General features: G+C 42.3%; 3 protein-coding genes across 11 annotated transcripts; all 3 read left to right on the top strand.

Annotated features, from left to right (window-relative positions):
* The first annotated feature begins 1,007 nt into the window (after nt 1-1,007).
* On the top strand, nt 1,008-1,954 carry LOC120675074. Its single transcript, XM_039956165.1, has 2 exons — nt 1,008-1,247; nt 1,360-1,954. Exons 1-2 carry the CDS (start codon nt 1,132-1,134, stop codon nt 1,952-1,954), a joined length of 711 nt encoding a protein of 236 aa, XP_039812099.1. The 5' UTR covers nt 1,008-1,131.
* A 136-nt stretch (nt 1,955-2,090) lies between these two features.
* Nucleotides 2,091-4,262, top strand: LOC120675876. The gene is made up of 3 exons (XM_039957086.1): nt 2,091-3,667; nt 3,741-3,989; nt 4,070-4,262. Exons 1-3 carry the CDS (start codon nt 2,145-2,147, stop codon nt 4,155-4,157), a joined length of 1,860 nt encoding a protein of 619 aa, XP_039813020.1. The 5' UTR covers nt 2,091-2,144; the 3' UTR covers nt 4,158-4,262.
* A 431-nt stretch (nt 4,263-4,693) lies between these two features.
* LOC120673621 (sister chromatid cohesion protein PDS5 homolog A-like) lies at nt 4,694-24,986 on the top strand. 9 transcript variants are annotated; one of them, XM_039954563.1, is made up of 30 exons: nt 4,694-4,952; nt 5,980-6,177; nt 6,348-6,529; nt 7,743-7,863; nt 8,035-8,247; nt 8,328-8,544; nt 8,626-8,771; nt 8,845-8,999; nt 9,074-9,223; nt 9,306-9,351; nt 9,422-9,613; nt 11,154-11,333; nt 12,328-12,479; nt 13,289-13,415; nt 19,417-19,563; nt 19,636-19,704; nt 19,909-20,030; nt 20,794-20,911; nt 21,252-21,386; nt 21,537-21,727; nt 21,840-21,990; nt 22,075-22,212; nt 22,305-22,379; nt 22,474-22,860; nt 22,971-22,999; nt 23,816-23,896; nt 23,975-24,042; nt 24,451-24,539; nt 24,611-24,676; nt 24,791-24,986. In XM_039954563.1, exons 1-29 carry the CDS (start codon nt 4,860-4,862, stop codon nt 24,644-24,646), a joined length of 4,008 nt encoding a protein of 1,335 aa, XP_039810497.1. In that variant the 5' UTR covers nt 4,694-4,859; the 3' UTR covers nt 24,647-24,676; nt 24,791-24,986. The 9 variants fall into 9 exon arrangements, with proteins under 9 accessions (XP_039810497.1, XP_039810499.1, XP_039810496.1 ...); XM_039954565.1 differs by having other exon boundaries at nt 23,978-24,042; nt 24,611-24,986; XM_039954562.1 differs by having other exon boundaries at nt 24,611-24,986.
* The last annotated feature ends 205 nt before the right edge of the window (nt 24,987-25,191 follow it).

The following is a 25,191-nucleotide window of genomic DNA, read 5'->3' as shown; positions in this document are numbered from 1 at the left end:
GTCGCGGTATTAGAACCACCCATATTCCATACACTGGAGTTGCCCTAACATACCATAAAGAAAGTTTAATTGGATGATAATATCCACATTCCGCATAAAAAGGGATGTAGAAAAAATTATAGTTGAGCTGACCAATAACACTTGCACATCGGTTCAAAAAAAAATAGCGATCGAACACGTGAGATGTTTGAAAGCCAAACATTTGAGGCCTCTTTACCCGTAAACCTCGTAAACACAAAAAAAAACATCACATCGAATGTTTTGACACATGCATGGAGTACCAAATGAAGTCTATTTACAAAACTTTTTGCATGGATGGGCTGTAAATCGCGAGACGAATCTAATGAGTCTACTTAATCCATGTTTTGCAACAATGATGCTACAGTAACCATCCGCTAATTATAGATTAATTATGGATTAATTAGCATCATTAGATTCGTTTTGCGATTTACAACCTATCTGTGCAAAAAGTTTTATAAATAGATTTCATTTAGTAATTCAAGTTAGTAAGATTCTATCGCAATTTTTTTTTTGTGTTGGAACTAAACACGGCCAGAGTGAATTTTGCCTTTGAATGTATCCCATGCTCCGGAGCCTCCACCGGATGAAAGAGAAAATTGGTATTTGATGCCTCTCGAAGGTGGGCTTCGCTGAAATATCCCGTTTGGAGTGGGCTTCGCTCAAAAGGGTACATCAAAGAGAACCAAACTGCCGAGAAGGACTCTGGGGATTTTCTAATTTTTTTATATCATTGGAGTCAACATGAACATGGGATATTACTCTTTTGCCCCTGACCAGCTTGAGATCCGTTTTGTTGGACGGGGCTCTGTTCTCTCGTAGTCTCGTTCGTGCGCTCGCAACAAAGGAGAAAGGGAGTTGAGGGCCGCCGCTTGCTGCGCCGGCGCCGACCGCTCCGACCGCCCCGTCCTCGCCCGGCGCGGCAGCGCCCCGGCCCGTCCCTGTCTCCGCCTCCGGCGCGCGTGTCCGGCCCCGGATTTGGGCCCGCAGCTCCGGCGTGGTGGCGCTTCTGCACGCGGGCGGCGGCCATGGCGCGTTGAACTCATTTCGATCTTGAGGTGTGTACTCAGATTTGCTTTGATTTTGTGCATTTGATTCAATTTGCCAGGACCTATGAATCCGACCGCTGTGCTCATTAACCCTAGAGTTTGGAGGCCCATGGAATTCAACTGGCTTGAACTACTTTCTTCAGAGATATCTGATCCAGAAAACATCTCTGTGTCTGCAAGGTGGGTAACATGCAATAGATTACTATAGTAGCAGATAACTTGAGTAGTTCCACATAAAATTTATGGAAATTAGACATCTAACTTCATTTTACTTATCAAATATTTTATCCAGGCTCGATGGGGAGCCTGAACCTAGTTTAGCTGTCGTGAGTCCTCTTGCTGATGGTGGTGGTGGTAGTGGTGGTGATAATACTTTCCAAAATGCGGAACACCCACACCAAGGACAGCTTGTTGATTGGGATACACTGCAGATTGTTGAGAGGCAAGATGAAGAAGAGGGAAGGATGGAACTCATTGATGAAGACCAGATGTATGTGCTTTTGGGTTTAAGGGATGAGGATGATAAGGCCGAGCAGGCTGCTAAGGAGGCTGTCGCAGCAGCTAGTGCTGATGGTGATAAAGGAAAAGCTCCTGCTATGGAAGATACACATGGTGCCGCCATTCCTGTTGATGATGACATACCAGGGGAGAGGATGATCTTATATGACCCAAACAAGCCTAGCATGGATCTGGGTACCGTTTACCCGTCCATGGAGGAGTTTAGGTTGGCAGTAAGACAGTTTGCGATAAATGAGGAATTTGAATTAAAAATTGTTAAAACATGCCCCAAAAAATATGTTGCTGACTGTAGAGTTGAAGGATGCCCATGGCATCTTATTGGGAACAGACAGCCAGATCGGAAGACTATAATGGTATTTATTTACTGATTACAATGTGCTTATTGTTTAGTTATGAGTTATGAGCTGTTGTTAATTGTTTTCATTTGGTTATTGGTTGCAGGTGACAACTTTGATTGCTGGACACAATTGTACATCCAGTGCAAGGAGGCGGACTACTACACCTACAAGTGCTTGGGTAGCTTCAAAGGCTGTTGTCATCCTTAGAAAACATACAAATATGGGACCTAAAGAGTTGAGGGACAAGCTACAAGATGACCATAAATGTGTAATTCATTATGACACAGTTTGCAAGGGAAGACAAATAGCTCTGAAAAAGTTATATGGCAGCTGGGAGGACAGCTTTCAGATGTTGTTTAATTGGAAGGCTGAGGTCATGAAGAGGTCACCTGGTAGTGTCATCGAGATTGGCATTCAACAGGTAGATGAAAACGTGTATTTCCATAGGTTCTTTTGTGCATTGGGGCCTTGCATAGAGGGTTTCCGAAATGGATGCAGGCCATATCTCAGCATAGATTCAACAGCACTCAATGGTAGGTGGAATGGACATTTAGCTGCAGCCACTGCTATAGATGGCCATAACTGGATGTATCCAGTTGCCTTTGGATTCATAGATGGTGAAACAACAGATAATTGGACTTGGTTCATGACACAGTTACATAATGCTTTAGGTGATATTCCTGTACTTGCTATTTGCACAGATGCATGCAAAGGCCTTGAAAAGGCAGTTAAGGATGTGTTTCCTAATGCTGAACAAAGAGAATGCTTTAGACATCTAATGCAGAATTTTATAAAGAGGTGGGGTGGGGATGCTTACTCAAAAATGTATCCTGCAGCAAGAGCGTACAGAGTTCAAGTGTTTCAGTATTTCTTCAATTCTGTTGTAGAGTCTTCCACTGAAATATTGCAGTGGCTGTACGATCATCATAAGTTAAAGTGGATGAGGAGTGCCTTTGACCCTGCTATCAAATGTGATTATGTTACCAACAATCTTGCCGAATGTTTTAATAATTGGATTAAAGATTGGAAGGACCTTCCTGTTGTTGAGCTTGCAGACAAGATTAGAGAGATGATAATGATTTTGTGGAACAAGAGGAGAAGGATTGCAGAAAAGCTTCATGGGAAAATACTACCCGCTGTCCTGCATCAACTAAAAATGAAGACAAGAGGATTAGGACACTTGTATGTTGTGAAGGCTGATAGTTTGGTTGCTGAGGTATGGGACAGCACCACAACTCATAATAGGCATGTTGTGAAGCCATATTTGAATGAGTGCACATGTCTCGAGTGGCAACACACTGGTAAGCCTTGTCAGCATGCTTTAGCTTTGATTACGGCACAACAAGCTTTGGATGTGAAATTGGAGGATTTTGTGCATGAGTACTACTCAGTTCAGAGATTCAAAAATGCATACTATACAATAATTGAGCCATTGCCTGACCGGACGCATTGGCCAAATGTGGATTTGCCTTTTGTGGTTGGAGCACCACTAGATAAAAAGACTGCAGGAAGGTACAGAAAACTGAGGATCAAAGGCTTCCTAGAGGGTGGAGGCAGCAAAGGAAAAAGGGATGCCAAGGAGACTGCCAAGGAGGTTGACAAGGAGGCTACTAATGAGGCTGACAAGGAGGCTGACAAATTTAAAAAGAAGATGATTAGAGGCAAAAGAAGGTGCAACGGATGTGGAGAGTTGGGTCACGGTGAAACTAGCTACAAGTGCCGACTTAATGGCACAAAGAAAAGGCAAGTACACAATACATCTCTTTAATTCATTGCTGTGCCAAACTAGCTACAACCATTTTAATTGATTTTGCAGGAAGAGAAAGCCAAGAAAGAACACCACCAAGTATGGTGACAAAGCTAAAGTACCAAGCCAGAAAAAGCAAAAGACCAAGACAAATATAGATGACAATGGTGCAGCCCCAAATGTACATGAAAATGAAGCAAATATAGATGACAATGGTGCAGCCCCAAATGCCCAGGAAAACATTGTTGCTGTCCGAAGTCCATCAAAGCCAACTAAAGAGTCAATAATGCAAGCCAGCCCCCACAGGCTGACTAGAAGGTTAGGAATACTATCAATTTATTGATGTTGTGTTGATGTAATTAAAAGCTGAAATATGTCTGACAATATCACTTTTGCAGTCGACTTGCTATGCTAATGGGAGAAGGTGGAGGTGAGCAGGCAACCATGCAAAATTCACCCCCAAGAGATCACCAGCAAAAAAGCTGATTCCAAGGAAGTTGAAGACCAAGTGAAATGAGAACTAAAAATATTTGGGCATTCACTGTGCATGTATCTTTTTCGTATGTTCTTGTTCACATACTGTCTATGTGAGATGTGAATTGAACAAGTAGTATATGTTCTTCAATGACAATTTGCACCTATATCAAATTCCAGGTTTCCAATCAATCAGAAAAATTGGCTTTGTGAGGACAGGGATTTGCGGCTAGCATCTGGAGGTGTCCAGGATGCCGCTTGGCCTTTCTTTCTTTTTTTTTACAACACATGTACGTCCAAACGGGAAAAAATAACGTTAAGAAGGGATCCGATCGGTTACAAACTGGGCAGGGGCAAAGTAGTAATGTTGTATGCTCATGTTGACTCAACCTGTGTAAATAAAGTTACAAAATCCCTATAGTCCTTTCTAGCAGTTTGATCCCATTTAATAAGCCCTTTCCAGCGAAGCCCACTCTAAGGGTACATTTCGACGAAGCCCACTTGTGAGAGCTATCAAATACCAATTTCCTCCCGGATGAAATCGCTGTCCCCAAGAGGCCAAGACCCCCGACCTAGCCGACCCCGCGCTCTGACACCCTGCTTTCTCCTCAAATTCATGGCCTCCGCCTCATCCTCCGTCCCCGCCCGTTCTCCCACCGCGTAGCATTCTAGGGTTTCGGATTCCGGGATCCAGGCGCCGCCGCGCCGCCCGCAATGCCCGACTCGCCGGAGCAAGTCGTGAGGGAGGTCGGGAAGCACCTCGCGCAGCCGCGCCTAGGCAAGGACGCTCTCGTCAAGCTGCTCAAGGTGACCCCTGCACTGTTCCACCCGCTTTTCCTCCTGGCTCATTTGCTCCTCGATCTAACCGAGCGCGTTTCCATTTCCCGTGAATTGCCGCGCCGCCTCTGATGTTTCGAATTTGATAGTATAGCCCTTGCGATGGTGCACTGGCGCGTTGCTAAGTTTGGTGGTATTTGCTCCTCAAATTGGAAGTTAGGGTTCAGGAAGTGGATGCGCTCTGCCGAGTTTCTGACAATTTTTAGTGAATTTGAATACCAAGTTGCAGTACGTACTAATTTTCATCTGAAGCTGGAGTGATAGTGAAGTAGCGCTGAAGAAGTTGTGTATATACCTGTAGAGGATGTCATGTTTGGTCAATGTGGTGCTTCTGTTTGAGCGAGTAGATACTCAGGAGTTGGTTTCGTAATGGGGGATTTTCGGGGTTGATGGTGAAGATTTGTGGCACTTATTGTTAATCATACATGCTTCCCTGGTGAAGATTTGTGGCACTTACCCCCCTTCTGTTTAAACTAGTTTTGTTTGTGGGGTTATTTTTCAAGGCGGGGAATAAATTTACCAGTTTCCTATTAAAGACCGTCCTGCCAACTTGAAGCAGCAGAAAAGCAATCATAAATTCAGTGCTTTGCCGCTGCTTGCTGTTCCATGTTTGCTTTCTTTCTGAACTGCTATAACAGAGGAAGCTGCTAGGCATGATTTTCACATGAATATTTAGATGCAGAATGAAAGGATTTATGAGGCAGGGTCATACTCATCTCTGTAAATTGACAGCGAGTCACTTTAACATTTCAACGATTTGTTACCTTTTAATCTCTTGTGTAACTGTGATTTGATCATGCTGTTGTTTTAAAAGTTTCATCCTAGCATAGGGTTCAAAAAAAAGTTCATCCTAGCATAGAAGTTATTCTGGAACTAGCCATGAACTTGTACATTATTAATCCATACTCAAGTTGGATAACCATAGTGATGAAAGGGTCATATAATAGTGGATTAATATTCTTTACTTCCCTAACACACTTTTTGTTCTTATCTGCAGCAAGCTGAAAATGCATTATCAGAGCTTAGTCAATCATCCTCTCTGCAGGATGCTCTTCATGCTTTGAGTAAATCTCTAGCCCAGACCACTTTACTCAACCATAAGGACAAGGATGTCAAACTTCTTGTTGCTGTTTGCTTTATTGAGGTTATGCGGATCCTCGCACCTGATCCACCTTTTAGCGATGAAATACTTAAGGTACATAACAGTCATGCCCTCTGTATCTGGTGATGCGAAATACTACCTAATAGTTACATCTTTCTCAATAAAACTTCTAAAACTTCATTACTTTTGAGAATAAGTAGTGAAGATAGCAATTTGACCAAGGACTGCACTCAATAACACTTGGTTAACTGTTTTTTTTACAGGAAATATTTAGGCTATTTATCAGCATATTTGCAGACCTTACTGAAACTAGCAGTCCATATCTTACTAGAAGGATGAAGATATTGGAAAGTGTTGCTGCGCTTCGATGTTCTATGATAATGGTTGACATTGGCTGTGAGGACTTGATTCTTGATATGGTCAAAATTTTCTTCACATCGGTGAGGTACAAGTAAATCTATTGTTTTGATTGCTGTCCTCTTAAACTTTGTTCAAATCATCATTCGAACATGATGCATTTGTCCATCATTTTGCTTGCAAATGCACTTGTTCTTTGTTGAGCATATTTTAGTAGTAATTGTGAGATGTGTTTTTTTAGTACATATATCAGCTTACTTTCTGTCCACTTAGCATTTTATGGAGACATCTAGATCTAGGAGCTCTTAGGTCATCAAGACTTCCAATACTGTGTCCCAAAACTGCATAAGTGCGTGCCTTTTTTAAAGACAAGCTGTATCATGGGACAAGTGCGATTTACTTATTTGATGGAGTGGGTTCAACAAGTGCCTTGGCCACCATATCGCTATGCAAGTGTGCATGCTAAGCATCTTTCTATATTTTCTTATTAAACTGGAACACTCAATTTTCATTTTTTCGTCATTGATAGCCTTTCTTGATTATGATTGAAATGCCCTTCCTGTACGCCTGTTATGGTAATTTCATGCTTGGGTTTTGATGACTATGGAATTTGTCTGGGTGGCTATTATTTGCCATGTGGACTCACTATTGCTGAAAACATATCTGGAACACTCCAAACCTAGAAAACTCCGATAAATTTCTGTAAGATATGTTATTTAATAGAATTGGTCAAATTTTCTGGATACATTTCTGTTCCAGTAAAGGTGCAGTTTTGGAGCATGTTAATTTTTGTGATTTTTATTGACATTTTTTCTTATTAACTTTCTGGAAGAAATAGATATTAAATACATACCTGCAATCTCAATTGTACAGTATACTCTATTATGATGTCTCATGCCGATATCATTGCTTGACCAGAGTTTGACGCTTTGACATATTTTTGGCAACTTGCAAATTGCACTAGATTCAATCTTAATCAACATAAAAACATACATCACAAATATATAATTATGTATGTGTATCCATTGCATGTAGTTTTGCCATGTACTCTTCTTTTGCCTCAGGAGGCACGGAGGATCATGGTTGCTGAGTCTTTTGTTTAATGGAATTACATATTCCAATATAAATGTATTTTAAAAAGAAAATGTTGCATTATTGTTAGCATTTTTTGTATACTACATTCCTGATTATTTTTGAAATTTGAATTTCTTAGTTTCATACTTGTCTGCCGGATACTTGTTTGACTCTAGAAACTTAATATGAAGTCTTTAGTAACATCTTTTCTGCAAACCTTTTTGCAGGCAAGGTCTTCAGCAGAGTGTGTGCCAAGCCATGCTATCAATTATAGTGCAAATATTGAATGAAAAAGTTACCCAACCTCTTGTGGATTTGATTTTACGCAATTTAGTAAAAGATGGCAAGGTGTGTTTTTTACTTTCTAGTTTCTTTACTTGTTGATGGCATGTTTCTTCAAAGCTTGAAGTTCCCAATGGTGTGGACAAATACTCATACATGTGGGGACCTATGTTACTCATTCTTGGGTCCAAGTATATGATCAGCTAATGTTTAGTTTCCTCTTTTCTGCATGTGCAGGGAGCATCCCACAAACTTGCTTTTGACATCATCCATAATTGTCCTGAGAAATTGGAGCCTATCGTTCGCAGTTTTTTGTCCTCATGCATTTTTAACAAGGATATTCCAGTTAATGACCTCAGGAAATTACATCACAAAGTTATTCTGGAAATATACCAGTGTGCACGCCAGATCCTTTTTGCTGTCATTCCAAACTTGACACATGAACTTCTCGTATGTTGATTCTTTTTACTTTGTTACACCATTGTACCTGTATAATATTCTTCCTGAATTTGTACCATCGATATCTGTAGAGTGAGCAAGTTGATATACGACTGGAGGCAGTTCACCTGATTGGGAGGCTTCTTGCCTTATCTAATCTTCATTTTGGTCAAGAAAACAAGTTAGTTTTTATAGAATTCCTGAAGAGATTCTCCGATAAGTCTGCAGAAGTTAGAATTGCTGCAATTGATGCAGCAAAAGCCTGCTACATGGTTAAATCATCTGGGGATGAAGCGCAAGATATACTTAGTAAGGCGCTTTTATTGGTTGTTCTTCTTTATAGATTGCTGTGTTGTCAGCCTTTTCATGTTGATATTCATTTCTTTGCAGCATCTCTTCAAGGAAGGTTACTAGATTTTGATGAAAAAGTGAGGATTCGAGCTGTTAACACTGTCTGTGATTTAGCCAAATCAAATCTTAGCTTGTTTCCTCATGAAGTGATATTGCTTGCAGCTGAGAGGCTGCGTGACAAAAAGGTGAGCATAAACTGTTTGTATTTCTCAATGCGGCTACTTCTCTACAGTGTTTCACCCCAAACATACTTTGTAGGCATCTGTTAGAAAAAATGTGATGCATAAGTTGCTGGAGCTGTATCGAGATTACTGTGAGAAATGCTCAAAAGGAACTGCTACAGTGAACACTCATTATGAACAAATCCCAGCTAAACTTATAGTTTGTTTCCATAATGATATTGAATCCTTCAGGTTTGTTCTTTTTTCTCCCTTTGTACATTGGAGTTTGCCCACAGTTCTGAATTCTAGCTTCTTTATCATGGCAGGCCACAGAATATGGAACTAATATTTGCTGAAGAACTCTTCCCATCATCACTTTCTCCAAAAGAAAGAGCAACCCATTGGATTGAGTTTTTTTCTTATTTCAAACCGGAACATATTAAGGCTTTGAACATCATCTTTTCTCAGAAGAGAAGGTAGGTATCTCATATCCACAACAGATAATATGCAAGTGCAATAACTCTATGCAAATGTTTATTCTGAAGAAGTTTACTTTAGGTTGCAATTGGAGATGCAAGCGTATTTATCGCTCCGAGCAAAGAAGGTTTGTAAATTATTAATCTATTGGCAACAGCAGATGTTTGTTCTCAAAATGAAGCCTGCATGTGCTGTAGGAGGAACCTTCAGATGAAATACAGAAGAAAATCTGCGCATCATTCAGAAAGATGGCAACATCCTTTGCAGATACCTCTAAAGCTGAAGAATGCTTTAAAAATTTGCACCAGATGAAAGATAATAACATATTTAAGGATTTGGTTGGATTAATCGATGAGGGAACTACTTTTGCGACAAGCTGTTTGATCAGAGTAATACTCTTTTAGCCCTTTCATGCTGCAAACTGTTTGATCTCTCCTTGTTTTTGTTATCTTCTCTCGAATGTACTGGTTTCTGTTATCTTGAGAATCCCATCAATATCAACTTACCGGCGATGTTGTAGTTCATAGTTTCTAGGCTTCACTGTACAATGTTCAATTGTTTAATTGGCATATGTACTCTGTAATCATAGTTGCAGAATTCTACTTACGCATCAACTAATCTTGCTGATAACCCCTTTCAATTGACACTTGTGCAAATGTGCATGCCCTTCAAATTTGAGAACTAATGGATAGAATAATCCTCACAAAAGTTAGTAGCAGAATTTGTCCTTTTCATTTCTCCTTCTGTAATTTAAATTCTAACTTTAATATTTTTTGTGATGCATTGTCGCTCAATCGTGCCTCTGTTTACTGCTCAATTGTGCCCTTATCTTGATGTAATATTTGCTACCATAACAGACACAGAAAACTGTGGAAGATGTCAACATGCATTGAGGAAAGAAAACATCATGATATTATGTACCTTTAGATTCCGTGTATCTATCTTTTTAATGACCCGCATCTATTCACCATGATCGAAATACTTAGTAAATATTCCGGTGAGTCAAGTCTACTGCAATTTTAATAGCAGTTCCACATCCTGATATACTTTCTAGTACAAAACATAATATGAACTTTCCATGTTCAGTTTCTTACCACAAGTTAGGGATGTGAATTGGTGCCCCTAAGGGTCATTGCCAACCCTTTTTAGTTCAATTAATCTAACTAGTTTTCCAAAATGTAACATGTTTTGGAAAATTAGTTTAATTAATTAAACAAAAGAGGGTCAGTAGTGCTCCTTGGGTGTTGGGTCACCATTTCACGCCCTTACTACAAGTAGGGTTGAAAACGGTCGGAAACGGTAATTATTCGGTAATCAGTTTTTTGGTCGTTTTTCTTTGATTGCGAATAAATAGGATATAGAATCTTGTATACAAATTTGTATTCTTGTTTTGAGCATTGAGCTTGTAAAGATTCATAAAAGGTAAACCTCAAATTCATCCTATATTTTCTCAAATGATAGATATAAAATTCGGTATGGATTCGGAAACAAATTCGGTATTTTTTTCACTTTTTTTTGTTGTAGGGAGCAAATAATGCATAAAATAATTTATGCAAAATTTTATTCTTATTTGTAATAATGTGCTTGATAATATAAGAAATGATCACCATCCAATTTTATACATATCTATTTTAAAATATTAAATTTGTTCTAACAGTTCAGATTACCACTTTCATCCCTAACTACAAGTGGCTAAATTTAAATTCTGCTGAGATATAAAAAAAAAACTTAACAGATTTGATCAATTCAACTTTTTTTTACTTATAAAAGGACACATCTCAATTGGTATGCCCTAGTTACTTCTATTCATTTTTCTTCGCCTGCATAAGTGCTCTTCTTCTTAATACAGTTGTCCTAAGTCCTAACAGATCGTTAAAGCTTCAAATTCTATGCTCATTGTATCTGACAGTGTGTGCGCAACATCTGCAGGATTCGTTTCTCAAGAGGATTGGACACAAACACCCAATACACAGCTTTTTCAAAATTCTGTCTATAAAATGTTCATATTCAATATTTAATCGGGAGATGATCTGTGCTATCTTTGAATCTCTTTTATCCTGTGGAAATGAACTAACTGATTATGTGGACTCTGCTTGTGATCTTTTACTGGTAAGCATATTTATGATAATATAGAAAGTATGAGTTGGGGTAGATCTAGTATTTCTCCATCAAATTGGAGGGCTGCATTTGAAATTTGGGCCCTCCAAACATGCTTGCAGTTTAATGGTGCATCCCTTGTGAAAGGAATGAAAGGCAGATTGGTTTTTTGTTTGTAACTGCTTGCAACAGGTGGCATACCTTGCCAACTAGGAGTTGACAAAATCTACGATTCTGCCATGCAATTTAACATATTTATAATCTGGATTAAGGGTCCTGATTCTACAGTTATAGCCAATTGAATCTATGTTTTTACAATATTTATTTTTAAGATCCATTATTATGTTCTTAAAGACGTCTGATCTGACTCAGAATCTTTGATTTTTACAACCTTTGACTGCAACCAAGCTATCTGTTTCTTCTTAGGCATACTAATTGTACTCTTCACTGTGTGATTTGTTTATGTTTTCTGCATTAATCTTTTTTCTGGCAATTGGTTGCAACAGCTTGCATGTCTCAGGCTATTAGTTAGCAAGCAAGCTACGTGTTTCTTTGCAGGCATCGCAAATTCTACCCTTGTTGTAAGCCAGGATTGGACGTGTTTATCTGGCCTCCTGTATAATTTCTGTCTCCAATGCTCTGAGCCTGCAAGTTGTTTATGATTATCTTCTGCATTTTCAATCCTCATCCTTGATTGTGCTGCGATGTACTTAACAATGTTAAAGACTTCTTAATTGTAGATTCCATGTAAAGAGCACTCTTGTTTGACTTCCTGCTGACACTTACAACTATTTCCATGCTTTCAATCATGCTAAGCAATGCTATCATCTATCCAAGATTGCTTACAGAACCACAAGGACTGCCTTCTTAGATTTATGTTTGTTATTTCAGTTGGATTGTATGAGTTGCATCTTACTAGAATTTTAATGTTTGAGTTTATCAATGTGTTTTCTTCTGATTCAAGAAGCATCTTGTATGCTTCTCACTCGAAGGTGTAACCATGTAGGTAGTTGCATTGGTGTTTCCATCATTATTCCGAGGGTCAGAGGAGTACTTGCTTAAGTTATTATCCGAAGAATCAGTCCTGATAAATGAGAAGACTCTCCGGATCTTGGCACATTTGGCGAAACCCACACACCATTTATCTATTAGTTTCAGGTAATTGCATTTGTATATCGTATGTGAAGCTGTATTGTCTTGATCTATTTGTTTATTGATGATTATTCCGAACATGACAAATGCTTATTTAAGAAGTGTAAACATTATCTCTTAGTAGACCCCATAGGATAATAAGTACTTACACACAGTGGATGACAAGGAAATATAGCAACCTATTTGAGCAATTAAGGCATTCTTAAGGTTTGGTGTCTGTATAAATACTGCACCTCACATGTGAGTTATCAAGGACAAGTTCTGATTTACTCGTGCGCTGCGACATGTTAGCTTCATATATAGATCAAAACTCAGAGAATATATTTACTGTATCTGTTATTTCAAGGAAAAAATTCCACTTTACTCCACTGAAGTATTGTGATAGCCCACTTAACACCTTATTTGTTTTTCTGCTGTGTTTGAAGTTTTCAACCCCTTGTTTCATGATATCGCTGCATTAAACCCCTAATGATGGTTACCCTATCTTTACTTTGCGGGGTGGAAATGGTTTAAGTGGTTTAGCTGACGTCATTCAGCCAGCTGGCTATCCAATGAGGTTGAACCACCTAAACGTTCTCCACCCTTGCAAAATTATCACTATGGCTTATGGGTTAGTTGCACTGATATTAAGAAGCAAGGGGTCAAATAAACCAGAAAATATTAAAATACTTTAACGAGTTAACAGATTCATGATTTTTCGTTATGGTGAAAAGTGAACTTTTCCCAATTTTCTAAAGAAGTGACTGCAGTACATCTGTTTGTAAGAGGGATATTTGTACATTTCGTAGTAAAGACACTTTTATTTCTGTTTCCAGCAATGTCATCTACCCATTATTGGAGCAAAAGTGCATTGAAGGAACTCGTGCTGAATCAAAATATGCTATCACTGCAATTGCTTCACTGCACTCCCCAGATGATCAGAAATTTGCTAAATTATGCAAGGTAGGTTGTAGTTCAGGCCCTTATAGTGATCTGTTATTATATTTAGGGATGTCAATTGATGACCCTTAGGTGTCCCTCCCTCTTTAGTTTAAAATTTTGTACTAATTCTCCAAAATGAGATCTCAATTTGGAGAATCAGTACAAAATTTTGAACTAAAGAGAGTTGGAGGTGCACCTAAGGGTCACCAATATGCACCCCTAATTATATTAATATATTTTTGAATGTCTGAATCCACAATTGACATTATATGTTGTGGACACTATATTTGACAAGAAGTACCAGTGCAGGAGCAAGGCAAGGGCGTCTACAACAGAATAGGCGCCTAGTTTGGTTAATTCCGGTTTGTTAGGCTTAAGTTTATGAGGTCTGTTAAGATAGAGTCTTTATATTCAGGGAAGAGAGGAGTCTTGGTAAGTAGAAGGATAGCCTTTAGAGCTCAGAGCCTCCTGCGTGAGGGCGAGCTAGGGTTCTATCCAACTACTGAACCTGTTATCTGTGATTTGGGATTGATTAATATAGCAGTCCACATCATTTGGTATCAGCTAGGTCTTTCCTCCGCCTGTTCCATCTATCGCCTGCCCACAACCCCCCTCTCCCCTGCGCGCCGCTAAACCCATCGCTCCACCGCCATTTCCGACGACGCCGATCAAACGCCGGCCACCCAAGCCTCCATGGAATCCATGTTCGACAAGCTCGTCAAGATGGTCGGCGACCTTGGCAAGCGCATGGACGCGGAGATCTCTGCCGTTTGCCAAGAAACAAGTCTCATCTCCGCGTCGGTGAAGAACGTGCAGACCCAGATCCTGGACAAACAGGGTCGCTTCGACACCCACGATGCATCCTCGTTCGGCAAGCCGGCGACCCCTGGCCACAAGCTGCAATTCCCGAAGTATGACAACAACGATGATCCCATCACGTGGCTGCACATAGGCGAGCAGTTCTTCCGCACCTACGGCACGCCGGAACACCTCAAGGTTCCGACGGCGTCCTTCTACCTCGACGGCGCCGCTGGCCAATGGTACTATCGTCTGGAGAAAAACCAGGGCGTTCCGTCGTGGAGTCAGTTCGTCGACGGCATCAACCGGAGGTTCGGGCCCCCACTGCGTAGCAACCCCTTGGGCGAGCTGACACAACTCCGCCGCACCTCCACGGTCGACGATTACTAGGAGCAATTCCTCCTGCTCCTGGCTCGCTGCGAAGATGTCACGGAGCCGCAACAGATCGCCATCTTCACGGCGGGACTCCAGCAGCCCCTCAGCACGGACGTCGAGATGCAGAAGTCGGCAACACTAGAGGACGCCATGGCTCTAGCCCGTGCGTTCGAGCGTCGCCAACACGTGACCACGGAGCTGTCCACCGGTGGAGGCTGTACGACGTCGCGTTCCGCTCAGCGTGCATCGGCCTCCTCGTCGCAGTCCACGCCGGCAACACCCACCACAGGCTCTACATCAGCACTGCCCGTGGCCGCGCCCAAACCTCCATTGCCGACGGACGACCATTTCAAGCGGCTCTCACCGGAGGAGATGGGCCAATGCTTTCTGGAAGGGCTGTGCTTCAACTGCCCTAAGAAGTTCTCAAAGGAACATGCCAAGGTCTGCTCTGGCAAAGGGATCTACTACCTGGAACTTACGACGGGGACGCAGCGGAGGACGCCGTCACCATCTCGGTGCACGCCGTCACCGGCATCTGGACGAGCTCCACTCTACAACTCCGAGTAGCGATCCGCGGCGCCACCATGGTCGCGTTGATCGACTCCGGGTCGACGCACTCCATCTCCGACGCCATGGCTCGTCGTGTCGGCCTCGTTCCCACCCCACGGCCGGGTCTCTCAGTGGGCGTCGCGAACGGCGATCGCGTGCCCACCTCCGGCGTCTGTCGTGGCGTGTCCATGACCGTCGAGGACGAACAGTTCTCGACCGACCTCTACGTCCTCCCGCTGGAAGGCTACGACCTCATCTTGGACTGCGATTGGTTGCGCTCCCTGGGACTCATCGTCTGGGACCTCTCCAAGCTCTCCATGACGTTCTGGCGCCATGATCACAAGGTGCGCTGGACAGGAGTGCACGCCACACCGTTGCCACGTTTGGCAGTCACGCGGGCCGCCAACCCCCTGATGGCCCTCCTCGCTGAGTTCGACGACTTGTTCGCGACGCCGTCCGGGTTGCCGCCGCCTCGACAACTGGATCACCGGATCCATCTGCTGCCCAACACCCCTCCGGTGGCCGTCAGACCATACCAGTACGCCCAAATGCTCAAAGATGAAATCGAGGCCCAATGTCAAGCAATGCTGGAGCAAGGGATTATTAGGGCCAGCACCTCGGCGTTCTCGTCACCTGTGTTGCTGGTTCGCAAGCGTGATGGCTCTTGGCGCTTCTGCGTCGACTACAGAGCGCTCAACAGCAAGACGGTCCGGGACAAGTTTCCAATTCCGATCGTGGAGGAACTCTTGGACGAGCTTAAGGATGTCGTGTTCTTCACAAAGCTTGATCTACGCAGCGGGTACCATCAGGTCAGGATGCATCCGGATGACATTGCCAAAACAGCGTTTCGAACTCACCATGGGCACTTTGAGTTCTTAGTGATGCCTTTCGGCCTCATCAACGCGCCATCGACGTTCCAAGCCCTCATGAACGAGGTGCTGCGGCCGTTTCTCCGCCGGTGCGTATTGGTCTTCTTCGACGACATTCTCATCTTCAGCCGCACCGAGACAGAACACCTGCAGCATGTCCGGGCGGTCCTCAGCACGCTTCGGCAGCACGGCCTCGTCCTCAAGCTCTCCTAGTGCTCCTTTGGTGAACGCCGGATCCACTACCTCGGCCATGTCATCGAGAACGGCGTGGTTGCCATGGACGTCGACAAGGTTCAGGCCGTCCAGGATTGGCCGCTACCGCGCTCCATCAAGGCGCTCCGTGGGTTTCTGGGGCTCACGGGGTACTATCGGCGCTTCATCCACAACTACGGCGTCATCGCTGCGCCACTGACGGCCCTCCTCAAGCGGGACGCGTTCCAGTGGGGCGACGCGGCTACGGCGGCGTTCCATGACCTCAAGCGCGCGCTGACGAAGGCTCCGGTCCTGCAGCTACCCGACTTCACCAAGGCGTTCGTCGTGGACTGCGACGCATCGGGATCCGGCTTCGGCGCAGTGCTACATCAAGGGCACGGGCCAATAGCCTTCTTCAGCCGCACCGTCGCGCCGCAACACGCCAAGTTGGCGGCATATGAGCGCGAGCTCATTGGACTCGTGCAGGCCGTGCGCCACTGGCAGCCTTACTTGTGGACGGCAGAGTTCATCGTGCGAACGGACCATTGCAGTCTCAAGCACCTCTTGGATCAGCGTCTCTCGACAATACCTCAGCACACCTGGGTAAGCAAACTCTTTGGGTATAGTTTTCAAGTGGAGTACAAGCCTGGGAAGCAGAATGCGGCAGCTGATGCCTTGTCACGGCGTGACGAGCATGAACTTGGCGCACGCGTTCACGCTCAGTCCATGTCGCGGCCGGAGTTCCCCCTCTTCGACGCGTTCCAGCGTGAGGCGCAATCTCTCCCTGAGATAGTCGTCAAGCACCAGGAGATCCACGACGGTGTCGCCGGCACAGTGTGGTCTGAGGCCGACGGCTTCGTGCTACACCAAGGCCGCATCTACATTCCGGCATCATCTTCGCTCTGGCCGCAGCTGCTCAACCACGCGCATGACACCAGCCATGAGGGGATCCAGAACACCCTCGAGCGGCTGTGCTCCTACTTCTACTATCCGCAGGCGGCCAAGCTCGTCCGCGACTACATCCGGGGGTGCCTCGTCTGTCAACGGAACAAGACGGAACACCTGCACCCGGCCGGACTACTACAGCCCCTCGAGGTTCCGTCGTCCGTGTGGAGCGACATCGCCATGGACTTCGTCGAGGGTTTTCCCAAGGTCGGCGGCAAGTCCGTCGTTCTCGCAGTGGTGGACCGTTTCTCCAAGATGGTCCACTTCGTTCCTCTCGGCCACCCCTACACGGCTCTCTCCGTCGCGTAGGCGTTGTTCGACAACATCATACGCCTACATGGGTTCCCGTGCTCCATTGTGAGTGACAGGGACCTGGTGTTCACTAGCACGCTGTGGACGGAGCTCTTCTCGCTCGCCGGCGTGAAGCTACGTCTCAGTTCTGCTTTCCGGCGTCAGACTGACGGCCAGTCGGAGGTGGCCAACCGCGTTCTCGGCGTCTACCTGCGGCGCTTGGCTGGCGATCGGCCACGCAGCTGGCTTCGCTGGTTGCCCTGGGCGGAGTACTGCTTCAACACATCGTACCAGACTGCTTTGCGAGCTACGCCGTTCGAGGTCGTCTACGGCCGGCTGACTCCGTCGCTGGTGCAGTATGATCCTGGCATGGCGCGCGTCGTCGCGCTGGACAAGCAGCTTCAGCATCGCGACGTGTTCTTGGCAGAGATTCGGGAACAACTACTTCAGGCGCAGGATTATATGAAGTCGTCCCATGACAAGCTCCACAGGGACCTTTCGTTCCAGGTGAACAACTGGGTGTGGCTGCGCTTGCATCAGCGCACCGCGTCCGGAATTACTGATGGCTCCAAGTCCAAGCTATCACCACGTTTCTACGGGCCGTTCCAGGTGGTGGAGAAGATCGGCTCCGTGGCGTATCGTCTGCGGCTACCTCCTAAGGCAAGAATCCACGATGTCTTCCATGTCGCGTTCCTCAAGAAGCATCATGGTGAGACACCTACAGCCATGGGCGCCCTGCCGCCAATCGCGAATGGTCGTGCATTGCCGGTGCCTGCCAAGGTACTCCGAGCAATGCCCAGCAGGAACTCGTGGGATTTGCTGGTTCAGTGGGAAGGGCGCAGCACTGCAGAGGCTACTTGGGAACCTCTCCAGGAGTTCAAGGAGCGTCACCCTGATTTGGCAAGAAGTACCAGCGCAGGAGCAAGGCAAGGGCGTCCACAACAGAATAGGCGCCTAGTTTGGTTAATTCCGGTTTGTTAGGCTTAAGTTTAAGAGGTCTGTTAAGATAGAGTCTTTATATTCAGGGAAGAGAGGAGAGTCTTGGTAAGTAGGATAGCCTTTAGAGCTCAGAGCCTCCTGCGTGAGGGCGAGCTAGGGTTCTATCCAACTACTGAACCTGTTATCCAACTATTGATTAATATAGCAGTCCACATCATTATATTACAAAAATAAAGCACTGACATTTTTTGAGATGCTGTGTTTCGCTTTCATGAATGATGGTAGCTTGTGTTCCAGCTGTTATGTTTTCACCAAACCGTTGCATAACATTTTCCACATGACATTAATTAATTTCCCATTCAAGCTCACCCAACTTTGTCTATCCTATTCTTATCCCATTTGCTTGCATCTCACTTGCTGCAAGGTTTACGTTGCTGTTTGTGTATACTTGCATATGTTGTTTGATCACAAGTGGCATGATTTATGTTATCCTTCTTTACCATTAATGTAGGCGATAAATTGCTTTGGATATTACTAGAGAAATCCCTCTTTTAATCAAATAAAAGCTTTTGAGGTTTCTCTTCATCTTATTCACTAGTGTGAACTATGAACTGCGCACTTAGAGGCTCACAAATCCAGCTTTTATATGTTTTGTTCATGGCTGAGAGCAGGACAAAGATTAAAATATGATGCAATAGGTTATTATTCAGAAGAACCCATGTCACTGATTTCCAAAAAATTTCCATGACATAATCAAGTACTCCCTCTGTTCTTAAATATATAAAGTGTAGGACAATCTAATTAGTTAAAAGTATCTACTTACAAAGAACATATTATATTCATCGTTATTTATTGTTCTTACTAAGCACATATTATGTTCATCTTGGTTTATTATTCTCATATTGAAATGCTTAATACTGTTGTCAATTATGTCTATCATGCTATGCTACTCACGGAAAGTTTGTTGTCAAGATGGATCCTTGTTTTAAATTTTTTTCTCTCAACTTGACACTATATGATCATTTCCATTTTGTACAATTTATGTCATCTATTCTTCCCTGCAGAAAGTTGTTTCTGGTCTAAATGATAATCGCAATGTGCCAACACTATTACAGTCTTTGGGCTCAATATTGGAGCATTCCCCTTCTGTCTATGAGTTATATGGCAGGCAGATCGTCAATTCCATTCAAGATATTTTGATGTCAACTGAAGTAGGTATTTTTGTAGAATAATATCTAGTCTAGAGTTAAACAAGCTTATTTGTTTTGCTTTGGTCTATGTAGTTCATTTCAACATCTGGACAGTCATCCCTTGATGGCAATTCTACATGCTGCTGCTCATGCAAACTGAAGGTAAGTTCACTGTTCGAAAGTAAGCAATTGATTCATGTTAGGTTTAGTGTGGATGAAATTGACTTCAGGGTTTCTACATATTGCATCCACCTTGGAAACAACTTTCTTCTACTTTTATTAGCATGTTGGCATGGGTGGGGAGAAACAGGAGACTATTAGGGATGCATCTGTGTTCTGATCTGAATTTTTTGTGGTCTATTGTAGGTTTATTGTCTTAAAGCCCTTGTCAAAGGTTTTTTACCAAGAATAGCTCGTGCTCGAATTAATGGTATTCTGGGGAAGTTGTTGGAATATGAGAAGGGTCTTTTCCCAGACATTGCTCTATGGTTCGTCTTGTTCTACTTAACCCCTTTTCTTTTCAGAAAACAATTTGCTATTCCAAATTCTCTGTATTTTCTTATAACCTCAGCTTTCAGGCAACTGGCAAAGTGGCGATACTAATTTTTTTTAGAAAAAACTCTGAAATGTGTTGATTAGCTTTTCTATGATATTTGTTAAGGTCAATATTTCTAGTTTGAAAAATTAAAATCTTATGCCTTCTCTGCTTAAAAGTCATCCACTACGCGCATTACAAGTTTCGTTTTATATTGGTACCAATGTTCTAGAGTTATTGTGATTGTGAAACATGGTCCAGTATTTTAGGAATGCCAGCCCATTTCAGTCAGATGCTTCTTGTTTAGTTCAATGACAGGAAATAGGAACTCAATGAACCTTTTTATAGAGGTAAGGAATGTAGAATTGTTTCTTTTACCTGCACTTTATAGAAAATAAATGAAAGAGTTTTGCACATACCTACAAGACCAGTTACTCTAGGAGAGTCCCCATTTTTGCCATCCTCTTCATCAGTTCTCGGCATGTAATAAAGAAACAATGCATTCAGAAATTAATAACACTATCTTGCTGTATTCTGATTTCCCCATCTATCCCACGATTACGAGGAATCTCAATTCTACAGCTACCATATATGCTCGTTGGCCTATCTAACAACAACACAAGTTTGGAGCTTACAATTGAACTATACTACTGCATCAAGCCACCTTGGCCAATATAAGCTAACACCGATTCTATTTCCTCTCGTGCTGTATTCAGTGAAAATGATAGTCTGTATCTGCAGCTGGCCGCTGGGAAATGTGTACTGAAATTAGCTACAAGATGGGATTCACATATTTCACCAGAATTATTTCGTAACACAATTCTCATGGCAAGGGTATCGTCAATATTTTGCACTTCTAATTATTATTATTATGTTTTTATTTTTCATATTGAGGCAGCATTTCTGCCCATTAACCTGCTCAAAGTTATTTGGTACTTTAGTTTTCTGAAGGTCATTCATTTTGAGGTGCAATCTTCTCTGTGCAGAGACATGTATGCTTGCATGCATCAGTTCGCCTTACATACATTGGTTACTAGTGCAATTAGTATTGAGACGTTTAACCTGACCGACCTATCATAATTCCATATTTCAAACTTGCTATTATTTATTGGAGGATATCTGCATTTTAATATTTACCTCTCCTTTTGTAACGCATATTTTATTTGGCTTCCAGGATCCTTCATATATTGTTCGTAAATCATTTATTTGCAAACTTTATGGCCTCTTAAAGAGACGTGCAATCCCAGTTAGATATGCATGTGCTTTGGCACTAGCGTCAACAGATTGCTCTGGAGATGTCCGTGCTGAAGTAAATGTCCTCTTTTCTTTTCTATTTCTTTGTCAGTTCTCTCTCTCTCTCTCTCTCTCTCTCTCTCTCTCTCTCTCTCTCTCTCTCTCTCTCTGTATATATGCCACACAACCTGTATGTGTTCACGGGGTTTCCCTGTACTATTGCTAGTCGGCAAATTACTTAAGTGAAGTGCTAAAGGAGCAAAGAAGGTTTTTTGTTCAACAGAACAGAGCAAGCAAAGATTCAATTGTAGACAACCCAGCATATGCTGTGGTTTTCTTGATCCATACTCTAGCATATGATGGGGGGTTCCCTTCCAATTATATTGAAGATCAGACTAGCTTTCCTGAATTTTGCAGGTATTTTCTTATTTTAGACTTTTGGATTCTGCTACAAGCTCCGTGGTACTTAATTGGTTCCTGTGGCTAGAAAATTTGATGTTTCTTATGTGTTCCTTTGGTTTGTTGACAGCCCGCTTTGTGTGATGTTGAGGGCACTAGTTGAAGTAGACAGTTTTAACAGAACTGAGCATGGTCCCACGATCAGTTCCGTATCAGTTCTGTCAGGGATCTTCCGTGCTATTCAGAAGGCTGAGGATCCATCTGATTCTGAGATCACTCCAGTATGTCTTTTGGCCACTGTTAGACATGTACAATTTACCTACCATTTTGTCATCGAACACTGACATCCTAAATCCCTGTCACAGAAATTGCACATTCTCTCGAAAATTGGCTTGCTTATTATAAAAGATCTTGATAAGCATTGCAAGATGTCTGATTCTCCACGCCATATTCTTTTGCCCTCATCTTACTATAAATTATCTGGGAGTGAAAGAAAAGTAGATGTAAGCCACTCTGTAAATTATTTGAATGCATAGCTTAGTCTATCTTTCCAATATAACTAACTTTTTGTCTGGTTCCATTATTTCTAATGCAGGAATGCCAAGAGAATTTCATTAGTGATAAGCTTGTAAAGAGAATTCTCAAAGCTCATGAACCTTATAAACATCAGGTATATTCTGTCTGCAATGCTCCAGTTTCGTATAATGGTACACCATCTAGCACCTAACACGGTGATGGTCTAAGCTCATTGACATGTATTTCAGGACAATGTTAAATGCTCTTTTGTTTCTGAGAGGGTATCAAGTGAATCTGCTCCTGAAAGGGAAGCTTGTTCCGCGCTAAGCAAATTAGTGGGACGGAATGCAAGTGTTTGTGATAAAGGGAAAGGGAACAAAAGTTTGGCATCTGGGAAATCTGTGTCCAAGAAAAAGGATCAGAATACTAATAGTAGCTTGGAGAAAGAAAATGTGTCATCTTGTGGTTCTGCTGGCACAAAGTTGTCATCTCCAGGCTCCTTGGGTTTATCTAAGGAAGCTGATTCTGGAGATTGTGTCTCCCTCTTGGATAAGCAGAAGCGGCCTATGAATAGGTGCTCCACCAGGAATACTAGAGCTTCAGAGGCAGATCCTAACTCTTGTAGGAAAACTGTGGTATGCTCGTAGTTGCTAACCTCTAATCAAATTATAAGTTTGGCTAGATAATGAATTACTTATAGTTTCCCGCATGAACACTTATATCTATATTCTTATTGTTTTTGCAGGACATTTCCAACTTTCGTCTCAGAGAATGGTAAGCAGAACAGTTTGTCATGATTTCTTTGTTTGTAAATGATTTGACTAATTGACTCCTTTGCATTGGTTGGTATATGCACATGACTAAGCTGATATTGTGAAATGTCTTAAATGTATTCTACAAAGGTTATCTCATGAAGTCATGATATCATGTTTTAGTTTTACACCATAGTGCAATATATCATTATATCATATGAATTATTCTTGACCTAGCTGTGTAGGGCCACCTTGACCCACTTCCTGCTTAATGTGGCTTCATCTTCTTGTATAATTGTATTACCATCAGATCTATGTGTGTAGGTATAATTGGTCGGCCTCATTCATTTCATGCTAACTGAATATTGTTTCAATGTCCAAAATGTCCTGCACAAAAAAAATCCATGTAACAAAAGGGTTTTAAACTGAAAACAAACTCCCAGAAGACATCACTATTCTAGAAAGGAATTTAACTTATATAAACCTGATTCTAATAGATCAGTTTTACTTTATCTCAGATAAATTCAGAAATTAAATTGCACAGACTTTATCTTTGTATCCTGCCGTGGCCAGTGGCCTGGATTTCTGGTTACTGGTTCTTGGATGGCATAATAGGCATATACCTGCCAGTCCAACCACAACTCTGTTTCGTTCAATCAACATAAAGAACTAAAACTCTCTTACAGAATGTGCTGGACTGCTGGTGTTGCAAGTATAACAAGGGGGTTGAAATGAACTTGTCCAGCTTATTTCATAAAAGTCTGTTTTGTACTTCACTCTTAAGTTTATCTTGCAAGTTTTCATTATTTTGATGGCACTAATTATGAATTATTAATAGTTCCTTTAAGAGAGATCATGACAAGGGTTCATCTGAATCCCAGAAGCATGAAGCTTTGCTTTCTGGCTCTTTGGTTTTATGGTGAAAATTATTCCCTTTTAATTTCATTTTGAACCTTTCCAACTTCCTATCTATGACTACTTACATATCAACTTACAGCAGTGAACTTGAAGACATTGGTGATTGCGATGACAATTTTGTGAAACCGCCTTTATCAAACAAAAGAGGTAACCGGCCTATGCCTAGGATGCAGACAGCACCTCATTTTGTCAATGGTTGTACAGAGTTTGTATGGGCAGATGGCTCTGAGACTAAATCCGTGGACTGTGGTTCATTTAAAAGTTAAAACTGACTATGTGAGGTCTTGAACTGTCTTACCTGACTGAACAAAATCTAAATACTATAAGTTGGTCTTAAGTCAAAGCTCAACATAAAAGTGATTCCGATCAGCTGTCTGTATGGAAATGGAACTATCTTAAATAATTAGCAATTATTAGTCCATTTTTACAAGGTGCTTTTCTTCTGACAATTTTATGAGGCTATTACAAAATGTATTACAACTGTTCTGTGTCTTAGAGAATTTTATGCATACCGTGTTGACACAAGAGATAATACAGTTCTACACATTTTTGTAGCCGACCTTAAGAAAAGGGGCAAGAGAGCATTACAGTTGTTGAATTCGCAGAACAGTTCTGATGTAACTGGTGTTGACACAAGAGATAATGTAAGTCGTGAAAACAAAGCATGATCTCATTTGTATCATGGAATTACCTCTAATTTTTTGCTTTGGCCCAGGTTCGATGCACTAGAGCAAGGAAGGTGCGAGTATAAACAGCTAGTATTCACTGTTTGTCGGCCAATGTAAATACTTAGTTTTAGAATCATTTCTAACCTGTGCGCATCCGCTTGCCACTATTTTGGACCAAAGGCATTGGCCCTGCTTTATAAGTTTATATTGAAATCATATGTACGCAGGGGTTACCGGCTTTCTACAAAATTAGCGAAGTAGAGACCCACATCAGCTTGCAAATGTTGCTGTGAGGATACGAAAAACTTGGTCTCAAACTCTCGATCGGCCATGTAACAGTGCAATTTAAATAGAGACGGACAAGTGAGTTAGTGTGTGATATCTTATCTAATTTTATCCTTGATTAGTAGTTTCTGTTGGACATGCCTGATAGTCTGCTAACTTTTAGGTCTGTGTTCTAATCTTTTTACAAGCAGTGTAATTTGTAGAGTGTTGTGTGCTTGTTTCCAAGCACACAAATGAACAGAAAATGCACAAAAACAATTCAAGAAAATTATCGGTGGTGCATTAAGCTTCCTAAGAGGTAAAGAGGATGAAGCCTTCATTGCCATGCCCCTTGCCCGATCGA

Source organism: Panicum virgatum, chromosome 5N (assembly GCF_016808335.1).
Source record: "Panicum virgatum strain AP13 chromosome 5N, P.virgatum_v5, whole genome shotgun sequence".
Taxonomy (NCBI): Eukaryota; Viridiplantae; Streptophyta; class Magnoliopsida; order Poales; family Poaceae; genus Panicum; species Panicum virgatum.
This window is presented reverse-complemented; position numbering and strand designations above follow the sequence as displayed.